General features: G+C 42.0%; 2 protein-coding genes across 2 annotated transcripts; one reads left to right on the forward strand and one right to left on the reverse strand.

Moving 5' to 3' along the window:
- Positions 1-583: 583 nt before the first annotated feature.
- On the reverse strand, positions 584-8607 carry tacc3 (transforming, acidic coiled-coil containing protein 3). The gene is made up of 17 exons (XM_008283762.1): positions 8473-8607; positions 6487-6652; positions 5893-6020; positions 5770-5807; positions 4559-5681; positions 4405-4447; positions 4162-4309; positions 3958-4016; positions 3724-3854; positions 3513-3600; positions 2834-2959; positions 2157-2224; positions 2021-2064; positions 1782-1942; positions 1580-1686; positions 1381-1501; positions 584-804 (listed from the first exon to the last, which is right to left on the reverse strand). Exons 2-17 carry the CDS (start codon positions 6649-6651, stop codon positions 739-741), a joined length of 2616 nt encoding a protein of 871 aa, XP_008281984.1. The 5' UTR covers position 6652; positions 8473-8607; the 3' UTR covers positions 584-738.
- A 985-nt stretch (positions 8608-9592) lies between these two features.
- kif15 (kinesin family member 15) lies at positions 9593-19521 on the forward strand. The gene is made up of 35 exons (XM_008284215.1): positions 9593-9611; positions 9904-9934; positions 10240-10426; positions 10566-10642; positions 10731-10768; positions 10860-10957; positions 11049-11228; positions 11353-11562; positions 11673-11798; positions 11933-12055; positions 12171-12318; positions 12483-12574; positions 12682-12891; positions 13234-13411; positions 13495-13636; positions 14080-14221; positions 14321-14488; positions 14579-14707; positions 14831-14936; positions 15073-15238; positions 15320-15470; positions 15581-15666; positions 15778-15856; positions 15954-16040; positions 16131-16235; positions 16392-16514; positions 16654-16800; positions 16936-17031; positions 17164-17328; positions 17999-18099; positions 18185-18251; positions 18335-18372; positions 18503-18635; positions 18790-18921; positions 19009-19521. The coding sequence occupies exons 1-35, from the start codon at positions 9593-9595 to the stop codon at positions 19081-19083; spliced, it is 4155 nt and encodes a 1384-aa protein (XP_008282437.1). The 3' UTR covers positions 19084-19521.
- The last annotated feature ends 309 nt before the right edge of the window (positions 19522-19830 follow it).

Consider the following 19830-nt stretch of genomic DNA (forward strand, 5'->3'; position numbering starts at 1 on the left):
TCTGAGCGGGTTGAAGTGTCCGCCCAAGGGTGACGCAGAGGGCAGCCAGCAGAGGGACACAAGTTGCTGCGATGAATGACTGAATAGATACAGACACAAGAGCAGTCTCACGGTCGCTTTTTAGATGAGCGATGGCCCCTGCAAGACTACACCCAACCACCAGCATCTTTTCCCATTTAAGCGAATCTACCCTCCCCGCACCACCACCTCATTCAGCTCCAATCTAGCTAGGATTTCCTTTCACCATTTAGGAAGTGCATTGTCCTGCTCTGGGAGTGATGTGACAGGAGCCCGTGATTGCTCAGGAAAGAAGGGGAGCATTGTATCAGGTGAGCCCTTGTGTTGTCGTGAGCGTTGCGGGACGGAGATGAGCTCCGGCTCCAGACAGATGACGGCTGAGAACAGTGAACAGCCCCCGTCTGTGTTTAACGCAGCTCAGACTGAAACTTTAGGGCTCGCACAGCCATGTTACTTCCATTTCCATAAATAATGCTTCCAATGCAAAACCCAGATGTCCAGAGTCAAAGGCTCTGAAGGCGAACACTGCCCTCTAGTGGTGGGATGCTAAATGATCACGAAATCATTAAACTTGTAAATCATCTTTATTAAACTTTTTACAGTATTATAAGAACATTGATAAAGACAAACACTACACAAGAAAATGATCTGGACGCCAACAATTTAAAAGAACAAAAACAACCCAGAGGTAATTACAAACTACAGTATTTACAAATCAGCTCAGCCCTTCTGAACTTTGGATATGAGCTCATCACAGAGTTTGGTGAGCTCCTCGGCCTCCTTCTCCTGTAAAACATAAGAAATAATAAACAGTAAGATTTTATACTGACATGCAAACTTAGGAGTCAAAAAAAAAGATCACAAAACTAAAATCAAGGATATTGGGAAGAAATGTTCAGTTACTTTAATGCACAAATGAAGCCTTTTGAGATTAGAAAACAACGAAACCACATCTTGTCTTGATAAACACATTTTATCTACAATTTGCAACTGACTTAATTTATTCTTGTGAAGATGAATTTATTATATTTTACGTACAGAAATAACGGAGCAGGCCCATTCTGTTGAAGTCGTCTTAATAACTTCACAAACGTGACATGTCTAATTTCTACAAATCCATATTTTTTTTAACCAACTTATCTTCCTTCTCCCTCTCAAGTACATGTTTTTAATCTAACTGTGTTGTACAGTGATGAGTAAACACAAATTAAAGTGTTGTGCAGTGGACTGAGCGTATTCAGGCAACGTTTTCTCACCATTCAATGCAGGGCCCAACATTCAGTGCAGTCAGTTTTCAGTCACACAGCATACATTTTAATCCTCAAAACAAATCCACATCGTTTAATTCACGTGTTCGCTCACCTTCTGGTCCAGGCTCTTCTCCAGCGACTGCACCTTCAGCTGCTCCCGGCGCAGCTGAGCCTGAAGTGCAGACGCCTCGGCCTTGTACTTGGATCGTACCTCAGCGATTTCTTCATTTGCACTGAGGATGGGAAATAAATTAGTGAGTTTCCCAAAGCTTTTAACAACATAATTAACACAAATGTCAGGTGGTTCTTACTGGCCAATCTTCTCCTCAGCGTGAGCTTTGAGGGTCTGGTAGCGCTGCTCCTCCTTCTTGATCCTTGCCAGGTAGTCCTGTGCACAGGACTTCAGGGTCTCTTCGTTCTGGAGGAAGGACACAGAAAACATTCAGATCTCCTTTCTGCCTCCTCACCACCAAACCTGCACACTGCAAACGCTTGGTCTCCATGAACTCTAACCTTTTTGTAGCCCTCGATGACATCCTTGTACTTCTCCAGCCTCTTGAACAGCTCAGAGAAGGATCTCTCCATGGCGCTCAGGTCGCTGGACACCTGGTCCTTCTCCAGCAGAGCCTCGTTGAGCTTGTCCTGAGCCACCGCTCTCTCCTGCTCCTGATCAGCTAAAAACAGAAGCTTTCTTTTAACACACCACGGTATAAATGATCTCGTGCCATATTACATAAGCAGTTTTAACCTACCCATCATTTTGGCAATCATAAGCTCAAATTCTGCAATTATTTTCCTGTGAAGAGGAAAAAAAAAGACATCAGATATCTTGAAACACTGTCACTGCATAAAATGGACAAACACTGTATTGAAACACACAAAGCGTACCTCATTTCTTGGCCGTCATCGAGCAGCTTTTTATGCTTGGCGCTCCACTGCTGCTCCTTTTCTTTTGCCTATTTGACAGAATGAACACTTTAATTATTCTAACGGCTAAGAATAATAAGTCCTAGGAGTTATTAGTTAAAAGTAATGGAGCTTTCTCAACCTTCAAAATGCTCCAGACTGAGACAGGTTTTGACTTTAATTCCTTTGACTGTCTATTAAATTGTCAAATTTGTACAAAACAGCCATTTATTGATGAAAATAAAACTGCTAAGAAAGTCGATTTCTCCCAACTCTGGTCTAAGAACAGACTTTGAGAAGCTAACAGTGATTTTGTTTTTCTCCTTTAAATCACTGATACCTTTTCATCTATTGTCTTTCTTTAGAAACTAGACTCTGCTGACATTAACTGAGCGAGCAGAACAGTCACTGGCATCCCCTCGTTAAACAAGGTTTCTTTGATATTAGATCTGCGTTGGCCGACGTTTGCTGTGGCTCAACCAGATTATTCTAAACTGCTCCAGAGATTTGTTTAAAAAAAAAAAAATCACATCATCAAAGTGGAGTGTGGATGTTTGGATCTGCTCAAAATGTACATGAACAACCAAACAAAACTTAAAAATGTCATCTGTGTTTGAAACGACTGCTGGGATTTGTCAGGTCGCAAAACAACGACGTACTTCTGCCTGCGCTTTGGCGATGGCTGCGTCCATGTCTTTCTGGCTGTACTTCAGCACTTCGATGATGGCGTCCTCCGTGCTGGCTGGCTGGGGGAACGGAGGGACGATGGTCTGGAGGATTGGAGCCTAGATGACAGGTAGTTTACAGTCAGAAGATGGAACACTGCAGCTCTGTTTCCCCCAAAGCTGCGTTCCTATAAAACCAAACTGCATTCTCATTTACATTTTTAAAGATCGTCTCCCCGAAAGGTACAACTGTGACATAGCAGAGCTGGGATTTATGTCCAGCATTCTGAGACCCAAGCTTCAGTTTCACCTCTTGCTTGGTTGGGCTTTAGGCACCAGAATTACTTGGCTGGGTTTAGGAAAATAACACACATATATGTATGCACAGTAAGTACGTATGTCTGAACTTTCTCCTTCATTTTATAGGCTACCAGAGGAATGAGTCCTGGCTCATGTTATACATGACTGGCTGGCTTAAAAGGAGCAAAACAATAGAATAAACAGCAAAGAAATGTTGACTTAAAACAGACTAGGGACATGTCACAATCCCAGAGACAATATCCTCAAAACGTAAAAGAGAACGTTGTTTACTTGCACAGTAACGGGGCTGAACAGTGAAGCATTGTAGACAAAACTGAGTAACCGAGTCAGTCGAGGTCGCCCGTTGACTTACCGGTGCTGAAGCATCATCAAACAGTCTGAAAGCATCCTTTTGTGGTCCTTTTGTTGCCTCTTTTTCTGCCATCTGTGGTGTTTCAAGCCTGAGTTGGACAGAAATGAAAAAAAAAAACACCCAGATGTGATGTGGTTAGATTTTGTTATACGTGATGGTCCGAAGCAGACCATAATTAGCTCTGAAAAATGAAAACAAAAGTACATCTTACCGTGAAGCGAAGGCAGCAGGAGGAGCGACGTGGAGCTGGACGCCCGGGCCTGCAGGCTTCTTGGGGCTCTCTCTCAGGAGGGGATCGAATTTTAGGTACAACGATTGTTTCCTCAGCGCAGACTCTTTGAACTGTTGAGGTGGAAAAAAATAGCAAGAAAAAAAAGCATCTAAATACCTCCAGGTCATGCACTAACAATAAACATGTCCAGTTTAATATGAAATAAGTACTTACGCTGCTGGACCCAAACTGTTCAAGGTAATCAATCTGTCCGTCAAAGTCATTGGCCATGACTGGAGATAAAGATCATGGGTTGGCATCAGAAACAGCTTTCCATTTAACAAATACGTCACTACCATACAGCATGAAGCAAAAAGCTTCTATGAAACTACAGGGTGAATAGTATAAACCACTTTTCTGAAAATTTGTTCAACTCACATGTGGTTCCAGGAACAAACTCTTCGTTGAAGTCGAACATGTCAGTCTGGGACTTCTGGTCGGGTTCAGGGAGCTCAGGAAGGTTTGGCACTTTTTCTTCAGTTTGAAGTCCCTTGTCGAGGTCGGAGGCAACCTTATTGTCAGACACCTGTCGTTTTGTAGCACAAAGTGTTCGTGAAAAACACACACAACCCAAAAGGGAAACTCTGTCGAGACTTGTATTGAACTGCGTTGCTGTCTTACCACTTCAGGGCTGGGTTCGGCATTTGGCAAACTCTCTCCAGCGCTACAAGGGGCAAAAGCATATCAAATTGTACAGTGAATCGCAGCGCTATTGGCAACTAACTGTCCACTGCACATAAATACTTGGTACACTCAGACAAAATAGTTAACATACCACACTGATGATGCAGCTTCCGTTTCCATGGGTTCCTCATTTTGCTCTGGAGTCACCGTTTCCATGGGCACAGGGCTGGATTTCTTGCTGCTCTTTGGAGAGTTGCTCATGCCCGATTTCGTGCCAAAGGGATTGAAGTTTGGGTCATCGAACTTGTCAAAGTCAAATGAGTAAGAGCCTTTCTGAACGGGAACATCCACAGCGTCACTGGCATCAGGCTTCACTGGAGCTTCCTTTGGAGGTCTGACGTCAGACGCCAGCTTTACCTCTTTAGGTTTTGCACCTGGTGGCCTTTTGCCAAATTTCTTGAGCGGCGGCTTCGGTTTGACCTCGGTGCCATCGCCGAAACTGAACTCAAGTTTGACTGGTCCTTCTTTGACTGGGCTTTTCTTCACTGGGGCATCGGCTGGCTTGGACTCGGCCGCTGGAGGCTTTGCAGTATTGGGAGATGCTGGGGCCACTGCAGCTTCGGGCTTCGCCTCAAGCGGAACAGGCAATTCTTGGGCCACCTCGGGGACGTCAACAACATTTGCAGGTTTGCTTTCTTCTGCAGGTGGATCGCTGTTTGACACCTTTCTCCCAAGGACGGGTGAATTTTGAATTTTGGAGCCACCGGTCTGGAAAGGATTGATGGCGTCGAGGTTGTCAAAATCAAAGTTATAGGAACCTTTTGCCGGAAGTGGAGCATCCTCCACAAAACTGCCTGATGTTTTGTCTTCCTCAGCGGCTGAAGACATGTTAGCAGGTTGTTTGTCATCAGGTGTAGCGCTGTATGAATCTTGTTCCTCTATTGCTGGGACTCTCACTACTGTGACCACGCTGCTCTCTGTGGAGCTGATGTCTGCAGTGACATCGGCCAGGGAGTTATCAATAGATGGGGTGAATGGAAGTGTCTCATCTAGTGCAGATTCTATGTTGGTAGGTTCCTCTGAAATATTCTCTGGAGTTGTGGGCTGAGGCTCAGTAGGATGTGTAGGAGGGTTTTCAGCTGCAGGCCTTGCAGGAGAGAGGAGCATCTTATTAGACCCCTGAAAAGGATCGATAGCGTCAAGGTTGTCAAAATCCAGCTGGTAGCCCCCCTTGCTTTGAATTGGCATGTTGTCATCGGGATAAGATGACAGTTCTGTGGAAAAAGTCAAAAACACTTGCCATTAGTTTTTCCGCAGTGAGAGAAATCAAAGGAAACAAGCTGATCAGTTTGGATAAATTACCTTGTTTTGGCTGCTCTGTGGTTTCTTGCTGCAAAGTACTGCGAAAACAAAACGGCGTCGGTTACTGAAATGTAACCAGGAATTTCTCTGAAGGCGGATTGGAGTATGGGATACAGAACTTACTTTAATTTATCCAAATTTAAGGACTCCATTGCTTTTGTGCACTCGTCCACGCTTGACATCCTGACAGACTTGCTGGGAGACAGAATTCTTTTGGTCACAGGGTCTCTTCTTGGAGTCTGGAAACAAACCTGCACAGAAAGAACGGAGTCAGTACGGAGAACAAATGGTCACCTGGATGCAAAATATGCTGCAGAAAAGAATAAAGAGGGAGCGAGATTGACTAATGTATGAATTTGCTACTGATTTTAGTATAAGTCAGTATAATTCGTGCTAAAAATGTGTCTGAAAATATCTGTTTCTGTCCATTCACACAAGTTTTTTTATTTTTTAATGTTTGATTAGAATCTTGTTGAAGTTGATTCAAGGTGGGCTACAAATAGGCTGAGATGAAACTTTATGTATTCACAGAATTAAACAAGTTCTGTGTTCACTGGTGCAACAAAACTAATAATCTCCTTTTTTATCCCTTTAGTTTAACACAATCTAGTAAATGTGGGCGTAGCTTTCTTCTGACTGTAAAGTATTTTCAGGAATGGAGATGAGAAGGGGGACACAGCTTCTAACAAACAAACAAACAAAAACCACATTCTGTACCTTCGTCCCCTTTGGCACAGTCTTGCTGGGCAGGTTCTCTGTCTGGCGCAGGATGGACGGCCTCCCAGTCGGCTGATCCAGGTCGAATATGTCGTTACTTGAGCTGTTGTGCTTTCCTCCAGGGCAAACCCCACGATTCTCATCGTTGACTTCAACAGAACTCATCCTGCAAAGGCGGCGAAACAAACTGTTAACTCACAGAGCTGAAGGAGGTGGTGTCCTGAAAGCTGCGCCCAACTGATAAGACGCTTTAGGTTGTTGTGGGGTTTACTGACGCGTGTGGACAGAAAAAGTTTCCACCAGAATCAGGGTAGATGTCACCGAGCCAATTTATTGTTGTCTGTAAACCTTGGTTGATGCATTCCCCTAATTTTTATATTGATAAAATATCCTCCTTTTCTAAACAGTAGAAGGTTTTGTGAGGTAAGATGTGAGAAATAAAAATAGATCTTCTTAAAATTGTTATGCATAACGGCCTAGAGGTTAAAAAAAAATCCAAGGTGCCCAAGCAGTGCTCCAAAATTGCTAAGCAAAACTCTTAGCCACTATTACCTTACAGACATGGTCATTTGTGCATATGATGGACAGTCAGAAGGGAAATTTCTGTACAACAATATCAAAATACTTTAAGTAGAGACAGTGCAGCAGTTGCAAAGTTTGTCCACCAGAGGGCACTGACAATTTCACTTTTTAACCATAAAATGTCTAGTTATATCTTGATCACAACTTTTATTATTATGCAAAAAGAAAATTGCTGTGAGACAACATAGCACTATGTACATAGAAACAACACACTGAAACATTAGTGTCAGATTTTTAAAAACAAGGACTGTTCAGACTAGAGATCCCAGGAGTGTGAAATTTGTCTAAATGTCTCTGGTCCAGTGAGTTGGTCCAGTGAGTCATACCAGTGAGCCTCTATGCACAGTACAAAGGCCCTGGAGCTGGAACACTAGACAGTATGCAGCCATTGTTAGTGCTGTTAATGAAGGCAGCTGTGAAACAAGGACCGTGAAAGCATCAATAGCCTTAAGTGAGCTAAGACTTCCAAGGAAATGGACATGGCTGAACTAATTTCCTCCAAAGCTGCACTAATAACTATTTCAATGATTCAGATGTTGGAGAACATGTGGTGACCCCGAAGGAACACGTGACATTTAGGATGTGAGTCATAAGTACATAAATGTCAGCAATAAACAAACTTTACATTTTAGGCTGTAATTAACACATGACATTCTGACACATGCTGAGGTATTCATGACTGCATACGAGTGAGTTTGGTGACACTAAAGTTCAAAACTATTTGATTTGTGAGCATTAGGGCTGGATACATCACACTGTTATTAATATTAATATTGATCTTTCAATTTAACTTACCAGTCACAGCTTTTGTGACAACTGCTGCAGCTCTTCTTTATTTATTTAAAATGATTTAAATACATGTTTGAAGCAGATGACATCTTTAAGCTCTCATCCTTGTATTTGAAGATAGATCAGGTAATATATTGAAGAGGTCTCATGTTGTAAACGCCCATCAGATGCAATTAAATCTATTACAGAGTGAACTGAATCTTTAAAATGAGGCAGCAAATCGCAATATCCTTTTGAAAAGTCGCATTGAGACACCGTGTTTCCCCCTCATCGTTTAGCTCCAGTGCACTGAATGATATATTTGTCTTGTGGGTGTCATGAGACCAGTGTTGTCAACGTTTTCATGCATTCGTTAGTTGCAGCTAAGTTAGCGTAATCCAACGTAAATAAACTTTACAATATCTCAGGTGGATTTCCTAACAATTCCCCAGTGAAATCATGCCCTCAGTCCTAAACCTCAGGACACCCAAGATATACAAACGCCTATTTATTCGCCTAACAACAGCCTCGTTAGCTAACTGTTAGCTCTGAAGTTAACGGAAAACACAAACTCGGGATCACTTGTTAAAAACATGAAACACTGGAAAGCGTACATTTCTGTATTTTACGACCCACCTTAGTTTAAAAGACGCCGTTGGTAGAAATTATACCGTCTATCGTCCAAGCATGCGACTGAACGGTAAGAAGCAGGACTTCTGTGCTTTTGAATTCCCCTCTCCTTCTGTGGACGACGGCCGTTTGGAATTTAAAAGTCTTGAAACGATCCAATGAAATCGCCAGAACCATTCAAAGGAAACGCGCTTCCGGGTTAAGCAGCCAATCGCGTTAAAGAGCAGGAGTGATCCATTCTACGGCTGCGCCATGAGGCGAGGACATCAGAAACAGCAGAAGGATAACCACACTGCTGTTTTTAAAATCACTTAAACGACAAACAATTAACGTACCAACCATTCATATTTTAAAAAAAGAAAAAGGAAAAAAAAGAAATTGAAGTAAAAGAAAACATGGAGGAAAAATACGTGCATTACAGCTTACAGGGTTTTGAATGACATCACTAACATACTGAAGGAATCATATTAAACAGATTTTTTTTTTCCATATCCACCTTGTTTACGCACATATTCGTTGTTTATCCTCAAACCTCCTTAATCTATTAGCAATCTATGCATAACAGAATAAAAAAATGATATTGCTCTTACACAGAGGTACAAAAAATTACAAAGAAAAAAAAACTAAAAGAAGAAGAAGTAAAGGCTATGGGTAGACGTGAGCATCGCAGACTATATTAATCAATGACGGATGCATTTTTACTCTGTTCTAAATATCAACAAGAGATACACATATTTAAATTTGCACTTCAAACTCAAATGACTGCAGGTATTAGAGAAATACTGCAGAGGAGTTGTGTGGTACATGTGTATTTTTCATTTACTATTATTATTATTATTATTATTATTATTATTATTGTTGTTGTTGTTGTTGTTGTTATTTGTGCAATAACCGTCCTAGTCCTACATGTTGTCCGCCAGGTGGCGGTATTTCACCTAGGAGCTGTTTATTAACTCGGTAAACTACACAGGAGGAGAGGAAGAAGAAGAAGAAGAGTAGGCGGAGCTGCGCGCCAATTTTAAAGGATGTAAACAGATCAGGGTCCTTCCTCGTCTGACTTCGCTCGTCGAAATGCAGCGAAGAAATTAGCTTTTACTGCGTAACGGCGAATATTTCTTTGTCAACGATGAATTCCGGTGGAAAAGGTAGCGCACTAAACACATCTTTGTTCGGTTTGGAAACTAAAACGCTGTCACTCCAGCATGTCGACGCCATCATTTTCTGTTTTTGTAACGTTAGCAAGCTAATTAGCGAGTAGACATCAGCTAACATGACTTAGCTAACACTCTCCGGTTAACCAAACCGCTATGTTGATGTTAACGGGACAATGGGGACATTAAATTATATGTTTGTCGATGTAATTTAGCTACAGCTGCAAGGAAATACTCGAATAATCATCTGAACAAACGTTTAACAGTTTTGTAATGTTGTCGACAGGATCTGGCGATTCAACCCACATTGCTGCCAGGTAAATAGCTTTTATTATGTTCTGCTTGTTTCGTTCACACGTACGCTAAAGCCACGTTGCTAACTTTACAGATAGTAACGTTAAACTGAAAATGCCCTATGCTATTGATCCAGGACCAGGTTAATATTCTCACCCTATCAGTGTGTGGTTGTTTTTTTCTTCCCCCTTTCTAAGATGTCCATCAGTTTGCCTGTCAGGTTAACCGTTTTTACAAGAAGACTATAAAATACTACTTGTACTTCTTTAATTCCATCTTCAGCTCAGGTTTACGGTTTTATAAGTGTTGTTGCTTTCTGGCGTTGCAGTGGTGACAGCGACTCCATCAAAGTGTTTGTCCGAGTGCGACCGCTCACTCAGGGCACTGGGCTGACCACAGATGGAGATCAGAGTCTGTGTCTCACCGTCACTTCACCCAACACCATCCGTCTGCTGTCCAAACCAGAACCACGGACCTTCACCTATGATCATGTTGCTGACATGGACACATCTCAGGTTTGGGGGCACATGGTTATTTTAGTGTAAACATACCGGCTAAATAATATCTTGAACGGTGTGAGATGCAGCTTGTATGACTCAAAAAAGTTGATTGTAATAAGAGTGTCTGTGTGATCTTTCTGTCATTTTTCAACAGGACTCTGTATTCTCCAGTGTGGCCAAAAATATTGTTGAGTCTTGCATGAATGGATATAATGGTACTATATTTGCCTAGTAAGTGGTGTTTATGTTGTTCATATACAATGTAAAATAAGTAATGGCACAATCAATCCCTTACTGGATTTCTCTCATGCTTCTGCAGTGGACAAACAGGCTCAGGAAAAACGTTCACCATGCTTGGTGAGTACTATTAGTTGTATATAACAAATCCACTAAAATCAAGCAACAGAATAAAGTAAGTGACACTTTTTTTTCTTGCCATCTTGTCTAGGACCGTCTGAGTTGGATAACTTCACAGATGAATTAAGAGGGGTTATTCCTCGAAGTTTTGAGTACCTGTTTTTTCTCATCAACAGAGAAGCAGAAAGGGTGAGCTGCAATGTTTTATCAGCATGAATGTGTTGTAACCCAGTATTAGGATTGTTTTAATTATTGTGGAACTTGTTCTTTTTTCCTAAAGTCTGGCCAGTCCAAGAGTTTCCTCTGCAAATGCTCATTTATTGAGATTTACAATGAGCAAATTTATGACCTTCTGGACACAGCCTCAGCCAGCCTTTTCCTCAGGGAGAACATCAAGAAGGGTGTGTTTGTTGAGGGAGCTGTGGAGAAGTTTGTGAACTCAGCTGCTGAAGCTTACCAGGTATGAATTTCTTGTTTGTTGTGAGTCATTTTAGGCTGTTGTGCTTACTTTAATATTTAGTAACACTATGTCTGACCAGTTAAGAGTGGATGAAACCCATCAGACGTGTTTGAAATCCCTTTAGGTGCTGTCTATGGGCTGGCGCAATCGACGCGTGGCCTCCACCTCCATGAATCGCGAGTCGTCTAGATCTCATGCAGTGTTCACAATGACTTTGGAGTCCAAAGAGTCCACCAATGACGTGGTGAACATCCGAATGTCTCAGCTGAACCTGGTTGACCTTGCGGGGTCTGAGAGACAGAAAGACACACACACAGAGGGCTCTAGACTCAAGGTAAAGCTTGGTGCCTGAAAGCTTTCACACTGCTCTACTACATTTGTGATTTTTTTAAATGTATTTTTTTGTCTCTAACTGTCGAGCTGTCTACTCTGTTTATCTTTCAGGAGGCCAGCAGTATCAATCGCTCGCTCATGTGCCTTGGCCAGGTCATCATGGCTTTGGTGGATGTGTCCAATGGGAAGAATCGCCACATCTGCTACAGGGATTCTAAGCTCACTTTCTTGCTCAGGGTAAGTGATGCAAAATACATTCTTGATGTCATGGTGGAAATTATACAACTAAATGTCATTGACAATATAGCACTGTAATATTTTCAGACACAGTGGCACACACTTTCACCATTTCATTGTGTTTGGTATTTCAGGACTCTCTTGGAGGAAATGCAAAGACTTACATCATAGCAAATGTTCACCCTGGGTCCAAGTGTTTTGGAGAAACATTGTCAACTTTGCAGTTTGCCCAGAGGGCAAAATTGATCAAAAATAAGGTAGTTGTCATTCAGCAAAACCATATAGAGTATTAAAACTGACCAGGATTAACATGATTCTACTGATTCTATATTTAGACACTGTTATTTCATCCTGTTTTTTCTGTTTTGCCAGGCTGTCATCAATGAGGACACACAGGGAAATGTGAGACAGTTGCAGGCTGAAGTGAAGAAGCTGAAAGAGCAGCTTGCACAGGCACTGACAGCTCAGGGACTGGACTGTGGGAGAGATGTACCACTAGGAGGAGCTGAACTCTCTATGGGTAACCGCATGCAAATCAAACACATACTGACTGTCACCCACGTAACATCCTGTTTAAACTATTTACACACGCCAAAGTTACAAACCTATGCTTGAGTGGAGCATGGAGTCCTAAGATATAAGTGTTATTTCTTAAAACAAATATAAAATGGCTTTTCTTTCCAGGCCCAACGACTGAAATCCAACACAACATCTCATATAAAGCAAAGTTTATGTCTGCTGTTCGTCTGTGGAGGAGGCAGGATGAGGAGAAGACGGTAGGGGGAATGTTGCTTTGCATTGTGAATTATTTTGGGAAAGTCCTTTGTTGTGAGGAACTAATTTTAATGCAAGGAAACTTACAGTTATGCTTGACCACACTCAGATGCTGCTTAAGAAGGTGGCTCAGCTTGAGGAGGCCTGGACACAAAAAGACAAGTTCATCCATTCCAGCCGGATGATTGTCAGGTTTCGAGAAGACCACATCGCTCGTCTTGAGAAAAAACTGAAGGCAGGACAAAGCTCACTTTCAGACAAGGACTCTCAGGCTTTGATCGACCAGCTGAACGAAGAAATTAAAATCTTGAGAGATCAGGTAAAAAATGTCAAGCCTTTTAAGCACAGTCTTACCCACATCTCATGTCTTCATATTGTGTAGATACACAGTGGTGGAGAGCTCCTATAGTTCAGATGCCAAAACATTCTTTAGCCCTTTAAGGTTGCTGTGAGAAACTCCGGTGATTTATTATTTTATTTCTTTTAACATCCGAGACAGATTCATCCAAGGCAATTAAAACTGAAAGCAGAGTGGGGTTATATCCGTAATGGATAATGATTTCTTCTAATAATAGCCGTACAGCTCCACAGTTCCTCTTAACTCCAGGCTGTACTGTTTACCACAACCTTTTTTTTCTTGCACATTCTTTTGCCCTTTAAGGTTGAACATCATCCAAAGATGACTCGATATGCGGCAGAGAATTACAGCCTCAGAGAGGAAAACCGTCTGCTGCGCTCTCTGGAATCAGTGGTGAAAGCTGAAGAGGTTGTAGCCCAGGTTGCTGCTGAGCTGGAGGACGCCTTTCAGAGTGCTATGGAGTCAGAAAGACTCCCAGAAAGTAAGATGAGAACTGAGAAAACATTTTGCAAATTTAAATTAAAAAAGGAAGAACCATTTTATTAATCGTATGTTGCTCCTCAGCTGCAGCAGTCTCTTCAACCACTGCGGCTACAGATGCTGCCGCAGCAGCTGCTATTGAGAAGCTGAACGCTAAACTGCTTCAGAAACAGTCAGACCTCACAACCGCCCTTCGCGCCTTTGAAGAGTACAAAGACGTGACCAAGTAAGGAGGTTATTTAATGAGTACAACTATTAAAAAGCCAACGTGACACTGTGATCAGATTGAAAAGCTTGACAGATGTCCCTTCAAAAAACAAAAAACAGGAATACATGCATGAAATCCAGTAATGATAAACAGTAGAACACCTTTGATAGCACACGCACACAAGACTCTTTGACAATAACTATTTGCACTATGAGCTGGATTTGCTTTTAAAAAAACATCTTAGGTTCTTGGTTTTCATTTAGACAATACCTCAGTCTGTTTTATATGTTTGGCCCAACTCCTCTACTTGTTTATCCACTTTTTGTTTAAATTTGAATATCGCACAGCTCTGATTTCTAGGTTCGCCGAGAATCTGTTTTTATTTAGAGAAATAGTCGATTTTTGATGAGTCAAGGAAGCGTGCTGTTATTAATGGCATAATGTGGTGCTTTTTGCTTCAGGAAACAGTTGTCACAGCTGGAGTCTGAGAAAAGATACCTTGACAAATCCAACAGACATTTGGAAAACATTTTGGAAGCCACAAATGCTTATAAAAAACAGGAGGTTTCTGAACTGAACAGAATCCATGTTGAAACGATAAAGGTAAGCCAGTGGTGAAATACGTCCCTTCATAACTGTGGAGCAGCTATAACATATTGTTACGGCTATTCTCATTCACGTTTTGAATATCTGTCATGGCAGATTCTCACGACGCCCACCAAAGCATACAACTTGCGGTCCCGCTTCGTGCCTCTCTCCAGCCCTGAGCACTTGAACGGGGAAGACGATAAAGCAGACAACATTTGGTCTGAGCAGCCTCCGTCAGACATGGGCGAGATGGCCTTGACGGAGGAGTTACGTCAAGTGCAGGTAAATTATTGGGAATTATCTCTTACACGTGTGAACACAGCACACATTTAGTCCTCCCATTGCCTCATGCTTTCTGTAATTTGTCATCAGGAGCAAGCTAGTCGTGTCCAGACACAGTTAAATGAAGAGGAGCTAAAGAACAGCAAGTTGTTGCAGCAAATTGCAAAACTCGAGGAGCAGATTGCTGTGATGTCACAAGAGGCTGAGCACAAGGACGAGGTAGAGCTTTCTCGTGTACAGTTATTAAAATTGAATGTTGTGTTAAAAAGAAGAACTGTGTGGTACCTTTGACAGCTATTTATTTATCTGTTCTGTTTTCCTGATGTTTCACCCTTGATACAGCAACTTTCTATTGAAAGAACCAATAGGAACAAAGATCAGCTCAGCCTGCAGGAAGCTGTGAACAACCTGCAACAGAGCCTTCAGTCTGAACAGCAAGCTGCAGAAGGTTAGGCTCTGATGTTTCTCCTCATCATTTGCCTGGACTCTGGTTGATGTTTAGGAATTACTGTCACGTGGTGGGGTTGTTTTGACTTGGGCCATCGATGGAGACAAGCGTATCAAGGTCTTTCCTCTTCTTTCAGTTCTGAGGAGTGAGATCCGCGATCTACGCCTGGTGCTGCAGTCATCCGACAAGGAGCTGGCCTCTGTGAAGAACGAACTGAGAGACGGTCAGAGTGAGCAGGAGAAAGAAATGAGTCAGCTCTCCAGCAGTCTGATCAGCACACAGCTCCAACTTGACAAAGTCCAGTAAGCATTAATCTGCTACACTGTGCTGTGCTTCTCTCATGTGTCTATTTGCTCACAACCTCAGTGTGGTCTTCTTTCCAGACTGGAGTGGGAGCAGCTTCTAGAGCAGCACCGGACGCTGCAGGATTCGTTTGACCAGCTGCAAGCTGAAGCCAAGTTTGAGGCTGATCAGGCAAGACAGCAGCTGCACGACGGGCAGCAGGAGATTGATGGACTGAAGGCGCAGGTCATGGTTAGTGAACTCAGAAACTCCGTACCCGTTTTTGACATGAAATTTATTTTTTATGGTTTAACTGTTATTTTTTATATTTCTGATTTTTTCTTTTCTTTTCTTCACTGCAGGAATTAAATAATTCTTTGCAAACTGAGCAAGAGCACACGAGCGCCCTGATCTCCCAGTTAAGAGAAAACAAAGAAAGTACATCAAAGTGAGTTTGCACAATTTAACTTTTGTTTTGTTAATTCTGATGCACGTACAAAATTTTTACCTTTAAAATGGCGTTCATGTTGACATGTGGGACCTTCATATATTCCTTCAGAGAACTTACTGAAACCGTGGAACAGAACACACAGCTCAGAAAACAAGTGTCAGACTTGATGATACAAAATCAGCAACAGGTCAGTCGTAGGAAACGTGCACGTATTTGCAAAGTATAAAAAAACGGCAGAAGAGTTTTTGCAGTGAAGGAGTTTGTTTCTTATTTTTGTTTTGAAGGTGTCCAAACTTGCTGATCTTGAGCACAGTTTAACTTCTGCCAATGAAAGGATAAAAAGCTTGGAGCAGAAGGTTGAACAGGATAAAGTAAGTCTCAGTGAACAGTTCTGTCTCATCTTCAAATATAGTTTCAACATGTATACTGTCCTTCTGAGTACCTCTTGTGTTCTTTGACAGGACGTCGTTTTAGATCTGATTAACCAAACCAGAGACCTCCGCAGTGAACTGAGCCAGAAGGACCAGACCATTAACCACCTGTCTGAAGAAATCAAAGACATCACAGTACTCCATCTCCTATTTTCCCTCTCATCTGTCTTAGAAAAAACTTTACTGATCGCTGCATTTACCCATTCTGTTCCTCTATACTGTGGACAGTTTAATGAATCATGAATCAATCAGTGCACGTAAATATTGAGGATGATGTCATTGCTCTTCCAGACCAAATACAATGCTGCCTGCCTTGAACGGGAGGACATCAGGGAGCAACACTGTAAGGTGCAGACAGAAGTCTGTGACCTGAAAGAAACTTTAGACAGGAGGACAGCATCCAACAAAATAGAGGTAATGTTTGTGAATAGATGTTGGTGTTGAGTTTTGTAGATTCATAGCGACTTGACTAATGTTATGAGCCCTTAGTTTTGTGGGTATCAAAATGTGGTTGAAATGGAAAAAACACTACATATAATGTGTATGTTCTTAGGTTGAGGTGTTGCAGGAGGAGATTTCCTACGCCACTGAAGAGGTTGAGAGACTCACTAAGGTCTTAGACGAGCAGAACAGCCTCCTCCAAGCATCTCAGGAGCAAACAGCCCAGAAGGACGTCATGATACAGAACCTAGAGCAGAAGGTGAAGTTTTTCTTTTGTTTTTGTTTTTTATGCCACAGTACAGTCAACAAATAATCAGTAACATTAAAAAAATATATATCAAATGATGATATTTTATCAAAATGAGTAATTGCCAAAGCTCTCCTTTCACACCAGGTGCAACAACAGCAAGAAGCTGTTGAGAAATCAATCAGAAGCGGGATGTTCAAACCTCTTGTTGAGGCGACATTCACACCGAAGTCATTACCTCGGGTAAAACCTGCTGATGTCTCAGTTATTCTTTAAATACGCCTTCACTGATGGACCATTTGTGACTTATTTTATTCTATTCATCATTTTTGTGCTAATCTTTTTTTTTATTTATTTAAATTTCTGTTTCTAAAGACGCCCCGTACTCCAGGGAGCTTCAACAGGGACCTGACCCAGGTGCTGGAGAGCCAGGAGCAGGAGCTGGAGAGCAGACGCTCCTCCATGATGACGATGGAGATTCTTCTAACAGAACTGAACGCTGAGAGGGCTGCAAAGAATGAGGAAATCCAAAGGCTGAAGGTATGTTTTTGTGTTTTCACCATTAGACTGAGTTACGAGGTGTGTCAGAAAAATTTCAGGACTGGTGTCACTAAAGATATATTTCAAATCCAAACTACAAGTCTTCCCCTTCCAAGTAATCCCCCTGGAGTCTAACCCACTTCCCCAGCCTTCTCTTCACGCCGCCACGCACTCCTGGAAGGATTCTTCCAGGATCCTCCGTCGTCACAGCCATCTTGATGTCGTCCACGTCTTCTAAACGGGTCCCCTTGATGACCCCCTTGATCTTGGAGAAGAGGAAACAATCCAGGTGGGAGCCAGGTGGGGTGAGCAGGGAGGTTGCTCCAGCACGGAGATGTTCTTCTCAGCCAGGAACTGTGGGATGCACAGGGAGCTGTGAGCAGGTTGTCATGGTGAAGCAGCCACGACTCGTCCTGACACAACTCTGCCTCTTCTCGAACGAAGCAAACGCCGCAGGATCTCTTTGTAGACGTGCTGGTTGATCGTCTGAAGGGGAAAACTTGTAGTTTGGGTTTGAAATATGTCTTTTGTGACACCAGTCCTGGAACTTTTCTGACACATCTCATACACCAGACTGTTTAGTGGAGTGTTATATTTTGCACTTTTTAATAAATGCAATACATGTAATTGTGTTAACATCTTATACATGTTCTGCATTACATGTCTACAGACGCAGCTGACTGAGAAGGAGATGGTTCGAATGGAGATCCAGGATCTGCTTGACAAATTTTACACAAAGCAGAGTCAGATGACACAGAATGGAAATAACAGGTTGAGTTTCTTCATTCAGTTATTCTGTCGTCCGTGTGTGTTATGGAGAAAGTAAAATGAATAATGTTGTCTTGTGATTTTTCAGCGAGGAGTTGAATGAAGCCATCAAGCAGTCGGTGCTTAAGGAGCTACAGGAGGAAAGAGCAGAGAAGGTCTCTATCTGTCTCTCTGCTGGTTTTATTGTTTTCTCTAAATGCATCGTTTGTTAATGTGTTTCTCTGTCTTTCATCACCAGACCAAAATCGTCCAGAAGCTGTCTGATACTCAGAAAAGGTGAGCACATGGGGGAGTGGTTCAGGAAAGTGACTCAATGTTTGTTATTGGGTCTTGTCTTTCACTGATGCTTGATGTTTGACAACCGCAGCTCTGCTTCTGTTTTGTTTTTTTTCCCCTGATGGATTAGACTGCTGGCACAGGAGTCCATGTTGGCTCAGTCTCAGACCTGCGTTCAAGAGCTGACCTCTGAGCTGAGGAACCGCTGTCTGGAGCTGAGAGATATGAGCCACAGGATACACGACGAGGAGAAACTACTCCAGGTGAGCTTCCGTGTGCGATACAACTGAACCTTTCAACTATTTGATTTGAGTCAGAGTGAAAGGATCGATTCAAAATGTATTACACGTGCACAAGGACGGCCAAACTAACAGGTCACGTTTATCTGACTTGAGTAAAATATTTGCTGTCTTCCAGGAGAACGAGGTTCTCCGTAAGCAGAACGTTAAGCTCTCAGAGGAGAATGGAAAACTTGTGGGACACAAGAACCACAAACAGAGGATTGAGTATCTGGTTAAGCTGAAAAAGGACAACACCAAACTTCAAGAGGTAGCTACCGTTTCCTCTGTCAGTTCATGATGTACTTCTTTGGTCATGTGAATGCTGCTAACGTTGTGCATTTCTTTCGCTGTCAAGGAAAACGAAAAGCTCCGAACAGAGCTTAGCTTCCTGCAAGACAGCACTGGAGGTCTGCCTGTGGAGATGATGTAAATCCCTGGTTTGTAAATGAACAGTGAACATTGTTCCTCGTGAACAAGTGTTTTCTTTTTCTTTTTCTTTTTTAAGACTTTGTTATTCCTGATTTGTTTTATTTTTTTTTAAGTCTGTGAACGTGAAGAAATATTTTCCTTATGTTTTACTCTTATTAGAAAGTTTTAATGTGTTCAGACGTACCTCAGCGGCAAGGACGGACCAGCGATGACAAACCTTTAATTAGTGCAGCTCCATCTTCACTGTGTTGCTTTGGATGTACAGAAGTACATCGAGTCACAGCTTACATGTTGAGGTGCTCATGTCTGGTGCTATGATTGTTAACTAATCATTTCGGTTGTGTCCATGCTATAATGTTGTATTTTTTCCATCATACTGAGCTGTATGCCTTTTTGGCATTTTTATAATACTGTAATTAAATTCTTTTCCCTACCTCTAGTAAGCCGAATCCACTCCCTTCATATATCTTTTCTGAACACTTGATAGAAAATGAGAGAATAAATTAATTCAGGGCTGCAAGGACTGTGCCAAAAAGTAGTAACAGTAAAAGCCCTTTGTCTGAGGTCCTCCAAGACTTTCAATTCTCTGAAGAGTAGGAGTCACATTGGAGAAGCTGGAACAAGAACATGTGGTTATTTTTTGCTTTAAAAAGTAATCAAATATTAATCATTACCAAAAAAGCTCCAAATTAATTTTCTGTCTTCTAACTAAATTTAAATCCTGGTGTTTATATTTCTAATAGTAAAC

This window comes from Stegastes partitus, unplaced genomic scaffold (genome assembly GCF_000690725.1).
Source record: "Stegastes partitus isolate 25-593 unplaced genomic scaffold, Stegastes_partitus-1.0.2 Scaffold8, whole genome shotgun sequence".
In the NCBI taxonomy this organism is placed as follows: domain Eukaryota; kingdom Metazoa; phylum Chordata; class Actinopteri; family Pomacentridae; genus Stegastes; species Stegastes partitus.

Excerpts from the sequence above, each read along its gene's own strand:
- kif15 (XM_008284215.1), top strand. Across the intron at positions 14,708-14,830 it reads AGGCTGAGCACAAGGACGAG|CAACTTTCTATTGAAAGAAC; the intron begins GTAGAGCTTTCT and ends CCCTTGATACAG. Across the intron at positions 15,471-15,580 it reads GACTGAAGGCGCAGGTCATG|GAATTAAATAATTCTTTGCA; the intron begins GTTAGTGAACTC and ends TCTTCACTGCAG.
- tacc3 (XM_008283762.1), bottom strand. The coding sequence starts at position 6,651 with ATGAGTTCTGTTGAAGTCAACGATGAGAATCGTGGGGTTTGCCCTGGA. Across the intron at positions 5,808-5,892 it reads TTAAATTTGGATAAATTAAA|TACTTTGCAGCAAGAAACCA; the intron begins GTAAGTTCTGTA and ends TTGTTTTCGCAG. Across the intron at positions 2,960-3,512 it reads TTGATGATGCTTCAGCACCG|GCTCCAATCCTCCAGACCAT; the intron begins GTAAGTCAACGG and ends CCTGTCATCTAG.